Consider the following 5,677-nt stretch of genomic DNA (forward strand, 5'->3'; position numbering starts at 1 on the left):
ACACACACACACACACACACACACACACACACACACACACACACACACANATATATATATATATATATATATATATATATATATATATATTACACGTTGTCAATAGTAAATTGCTATTCACACATCTTCGCATTTATCATATTAAACCCTAAAACCCTGAAATCCCAAAACCCCAAAACCCTACAGGTATGGTGCAGTTCATTGAGTCCATATCCGTTGCGGCGGTGCTGGATGGCGAGGGCAGCGTACAAAACTTTTTTAGAAAGTACAACTCAGACACCGCCGGACCGTACGGGATCAAAGCAGAAGTCATGGACACATACATTCGCAGTTGTGGTATGTGTGCGTAATAGTCCATGCTTTTATAGATATAAAATATCATACGTATAATAGTCTATACTTTTATATCTATATAATGTCATACATGTAATAGTCCATACTTGTATAGATATAAAATATCATACGTAGAATAGTATATACTTTTATATCTATATGTCATACATGTAATAGTCCATACTTTTATAGATACAAAATATCATACGTAGAATAGTCTATACTTTTATATCAACATAATGTCATACATGTAATAGTCCATACTTTTATAGTTTTAAAGTGCCATAAATATAAAAATCCAAACTTTCATATCTATAAAGTGTCGTGCATGTAATAGCCCATACTTCTATAGATTTAAAGTGTTATACATATGTCTATCAGCAGGTGTGGTATGTGTGTACTTATATAGATACATAGTGTCATACATATGTGCATACCCAGTTGTGATATGTGTGTCTATTAGTCTATACTTAGATATAGTGTGAAACATATGTATATTCGCATTTGTGGGATGTGTAATTGCAACAGGGCACATACTGAAGTGCTTATAGGTCTCATGAGTACGCCCATCCTCAGTTTGGGCGGGTATGCCTACAGATACGAACTATGTCTCACCATGTGCATATGCCATACGCCATTTGTCTGGTGGTCGTAGTTGTTGTCTAACTTGTCAACCTGTATCGCGAAGCCTGGTGGTGTTCATGAATTCCTATACTCGGTTGATTGTGAAGTGTCTAGGGTATGTACAATGAGCTTTGTTGTATATGTGTAGAAATGGGGTATACTAGTATGGGTATAGGCCTCCTGGATACGTACAGCCGTGGTGTTGGTGTGTGTGTGAACATCGCTATAATTGTTTGATTATGCCGTGTCAAAGATATTTTCATCGAACTCTGTTGTATGTGTGTGGAAAGAGGTATACCGGTAGGGTTATAGGACTCATGATGGTTACCTGCATCTGTATAGGCACAGCACACACATGCATGTCCGTATGTACACTGCACGCCACCCCGAACGATGACGGAGGGATGCTGGCATAACAAGACATAACATTAAAAGACATATCATATCATGCAAACGTATGCCTATGACTGAGGACCATTTGTTTAACACTGCTCAGATACATACCAAGGTACTACAATATACGTACGACAAACCTACCATGCGCTCGCTCAGTACCAAGGATCTTAAGTGAGATAGCATGAACCGACCATCCTCATAACCCCTGCATAGGTATAAAGCATGACCGGTCTTCTATCACACAGCGTCCAAGCATTCACAGACCACTTTCATACACCTGACGTGCACACTCAGCGGGGTACTGTGTGATATCGTACATCCTTGGCATTGGCGATCGGCATCTGGACAATCTGATGCTCATGACTGATGGCCATCTGTTCCATATTGACTTTGGGTATATTTTGGGCCGAGATCCGAAGCCCTTTGCACCTCCAATGAAGGTGTGTGGGTGTGTGCATGGGGCAGAGTATGCGTACATATATAACATGATATGCACGTATGGGAGTGTGTACATGTATGCTTTAAATGCAAGCGTGTGTGCATGTGCATATATGTCAACATATGTATATATTCAAGTACATGTAAGTTCTAGTTTATATGCATACTGGCGAGTGTGAGTGTGTGAATTCGCGGGTGACGGTGTATTTCTCGTGTGTGCGTAGATGCGATGCGTTCTGTCACGCGTAGTCAAGGGGTCGAGGTGCATCATGTTTCGCTTATGAGGTATAGCTAAGCATTTTGAGGGTCAGGGTCTAAGGTTTAGGAATTAGGGGCTGGGTGCTGTCCCTGTTTATAAAGTTGCCCTTATAGGTGTATGTTTGCTGTAATTTGTTGATAGTTCACGAGACAGAAGAACACAAACTTAATAAACGCTTTTGTTCGTAGTGGTACACACAGATCCACATATATAACACGAACTTAGTTTAATAAGCACCTTTGTTGGTAGTAGTACACACACGTCCACATATATAACACGAACTCATTTAGTAGACACCTATGCTCGTAGTAGTAGAACCCCCCCCCCCCTCCCGCATATAGATACAGGAGCGCTCTCCAGGTGTGCAGTCATAGCACCTTATGCACACTCGCAAGAAGGTACTCGTGTGCAAGTATATACAGTGTATGCGTACAAACACGGTCACGTCTGAATGTAATTATTTGTCACATCAGTTGCTACTACAGCTGACGTTTTTCACCCTTGTTTACTACTGCAGCTGACATTCTCATAATATATGATACTGCAGCTGACATTCTCATAATGTATAATACTGCAGCTGGCATTCCCATAGTGTATGACTAACATTCCCATAATGCTCATCAGTCATTCTGACATTTGTCATATTGTTCTTCTGATATGTAGCCAAGCATCCGCACCTACCTATATCTTCTCGTGGTGTAGGGGTTATCACATCATGTTTACACCGTGAGGGTCGTCAGTTCGATTCTGGCCGAGAAAACTCTCACATCAGGCGGTATCAATCCCGCTGAGACAATTTTTTTTTGGGGGGCACACTTTTCACTCCATGCAAATCACGTACTATCTCACCAAATTTTAAAAAGTTCCGGCCCTTTACCGTGAGACAAGCGTTTGTCGTATTGATTGCAACTGCTGATGGCATTTGTCGTATTATTGGCCACCTGCTGACATTTGTCGTATTATTTGCTATTGTTGCTCAAATCCGTCGTATAAATCACTACTACCACTGGCATCTGTCATATGAATTGCAACTGCTGATGGCATGTTTCGTATTATATGCTATTGTTGCTCAAATCCGTCGTATAAATCACTACTACCGCTGGCATCTGTCGTATTAATTGCAACTGCTGATGGCACGTGTCATATTATTTGCTATTGTTGCACAAATCTGTCGTATAAATCACTACTACTGCTGGCATCTGTCGTATTATTTGCTACTTTTGATGACATTTTTCGTATTCTTGGCTAGTACTTTGGCATTTGTCGTAATTTTCGTTGCCACTGCTGGCATCTGTCGTATTCTGTGCAGCTATTGCTGACTCAATAGACCATTACAAGAATGGCAAACCATAACGCACATATAGTATCACTCATACGGATTAATACGAGAATTTTACATCTAATCGCTTCAACGCGTTCCTTATACACACATGCATGTCATTTTACATATATACACTTTGACGACCCACCCAATCTCTGTCACCCCCACAGCTGACCAAGGAGATGATTGAGGGGATGGGAGGCGCCACCTCAGCCGAGTACAAGAAATTCACATCCAACTGCTACAACGCATTCCTGATTCTGCGCCGGTCTGCGAATCTTATTCTGAATCTGTTCAATCTCATGACGACGGCCAACATCCCCGACATCGCTGCGGAACCAGACAAATGCGTTGCCAAGGTAACTGCTTTCGCCGCTGGGATTGTTGGGTTGTTAGGCTAATTCCATAGTCGTGTGTGGCGGTAGATGGCTTCAGTCCTTCATGGGCACTTTGGTGTGGTAGATCCTATATCGTTCTTTGGCGTGTTTTATTCGTTTCTTATGATAGAGTTCGTGATTTTAAGATAGATCACTGTATAATCCAAAAGGTCCAAAGAAATCCCCTCCTATATTTAGTCCTGCTGTGCCTGTTTATCGAGTCCATCGTTTTGCAGCGAGTTGTAAGAAATGTACGTAAGTAGTACAAAACTACATCTGTATGGCCAGTTGTCTGCAGAGATGGTGTTGGTATCTGCCGGTACTGACATACTATCGTATAGTGTACATACCAACATATATAATACATAGTAAAGCACTCGAGTGTAGTACTTTCAATGTTTCCAGTATTATACTATTGCGTACAGGTCGGCAATCACATATGCACCTTCGGTGTATGCGCTTGCGGTTTGTGTCGAGTGCATATGATTGCGCGTTTTCTAGTACGCGTGTTTGTACCTTTGTACTTATTCCGACATATATTAATGCGACGATAAGACCGTATAAATTAAAGGGTATTATTGTTATAAATGCTATATTGATGTATTTATACATTTAGGGATGCATTTGGATTAGCTGTGTGCTTATGGTAGAGATACGTAATATGTATGCATACTATCACAACTACTGAGTTTCTCTTTCTTTGTACTCTCAACGCTTTATTAGATTGAGGAACAGTTCCGCTTAGACTTGAACGAGGAGGAGGCCGTTGCCTATTTGCAAACAGTTATCAATGATAGTGTGGGGGCGCTCTTTCCCCAGATGGTTGAGCAGATACACAAGTACATGCAGTACTGGCGAAAGTAGTACCAATATTGGATTAATAAGTTCATGTATACGTAGTAACTCGCGTACAATATAGATAAAGTCGGGAACTTGGAAGAGTCCACTTTCCAACCAAAGGTCACACAGAAGCAGCTACTAGTTTCGGTCCTAGACGTCCATTTCGGGTTGACACAAGATCTAAAACCTAAAAATCGGAGTTAGAAGAGGCCATCTCTTAATCACATAGTTCGGCCGTACACAAACGGCTGCGAGACGGTCTCGTCGGCTGAGCATAAAAAATCGATACACTTCGGAGAGTACAGGCCTATGCAGTGTTTTAAAATACTATTGATTGTGCAAAACTGGAGAACATAACACATAAATTTTTGAGACACTTCATCGCTATAACCCTTCCCAGGGGGCTTGTTTACTAATATTGCGTTAATTTCGTGTAAAATACCATAGCATTCTTAATTAGACAATAATATATAGGTGCTTTAATTAGTGAATCTATCGACTACCTTAATAGGACCCACGTGTCTCCAGGATGTGTTTCACTGCCGTCGCACGGGGCACTATCTATTAAACACTGTATTTTAAAAAGCGCTATCTCGGGCATATGATAGAAGATTCTAAACTTATGTAGCATTCATCACAGGCATGTATATTTTCTTTACACTGATAGAAGATTACATATTTGGATTGCTTATGAGTTCCACTAGTTTTTGTTTACTGTTCTGAAACATGCAATTGATCAAACGTGGCATGTCAAACATTTGAGTTGCACGAGGTTTGCAACTCGAAAACCAATGGATTATACAATAACCGACATCCATAGGATAGACAGTTTATGGACTCTTGCCCGCTGCATAGCCGGCCATCTAAAGCTATACGAAAATTTAAAGCTGAAGATTTGGGGTAGATATATCTTGCCTCCCAAAAACGCCTATCAACAGATGGGAGATCATCTCAACTTCAAATAAATTGCGACCACAACTCGCAGCGATTGTTTATGCCAGACTCCTATCCCGTGCTCTATGGATTGAGATCACACTCTTTTCGTCAATCAGACCCGGAAAGATTAACTAGCTTGTAGTAGTCTTCGCC

At 40.9% G+C, this 5,677-nt stretch overlaps 1 protein-coding gene and 1 non-coding gene across 2 annotated transcripts in view; both read left to right on the forward strand.

Moving 5' to 3' along the window:
- Positions 1 to 4,961, forward strand: part of SARC_10762 (hypothetical protein) — a gene marked incomplete at its 5' end in the record, with an annotated part of 6,559 nt that extends 1,598 nt beyond the window's left edge. Inside the window, 4 exons of the mRNA XM_014295181.1 lie at positions 198 to 336; positions 1,648 to 1,793; positions 3,542 to 3,730; positions 4,472 to 4,961. Of these exons, the coding sequence (XP_014150656.1) occupies positions 198 to 336; positions 1,648 to 1,793; positions 3,542 to 3,730; positions 4,472 to 4,612 (615 nt within the window). The remainder of the gene's footprint in view (positions 1 to 197; positions 337 to 1,647; positions 1,794 to 3,541; positions 3,731 to 4,471) is intronic.
- SARC_30230 lies at positions 2,738 to 2,810 on the forward strand. The gene has a single exon. It is a non-coding gene; the product is annotated as a tRNA-Val (tRNA).
- Positions 4,962 to 5,677: the final 716 nt, after the last annotated feature.

Source organism: Sphaeroforma arctica (assembly GCF_001186125.1).
Source record: "Sphaeroforma arctica JP610 unplaced genomic scaffold supercont1.1379, whole genome shotgun sequence".
Taxonomy (NCBI): Eukaryota; class Ichthyosporea; order Ichthyophonida; genus Sphaeroforma; species Sphaeroforma arctica.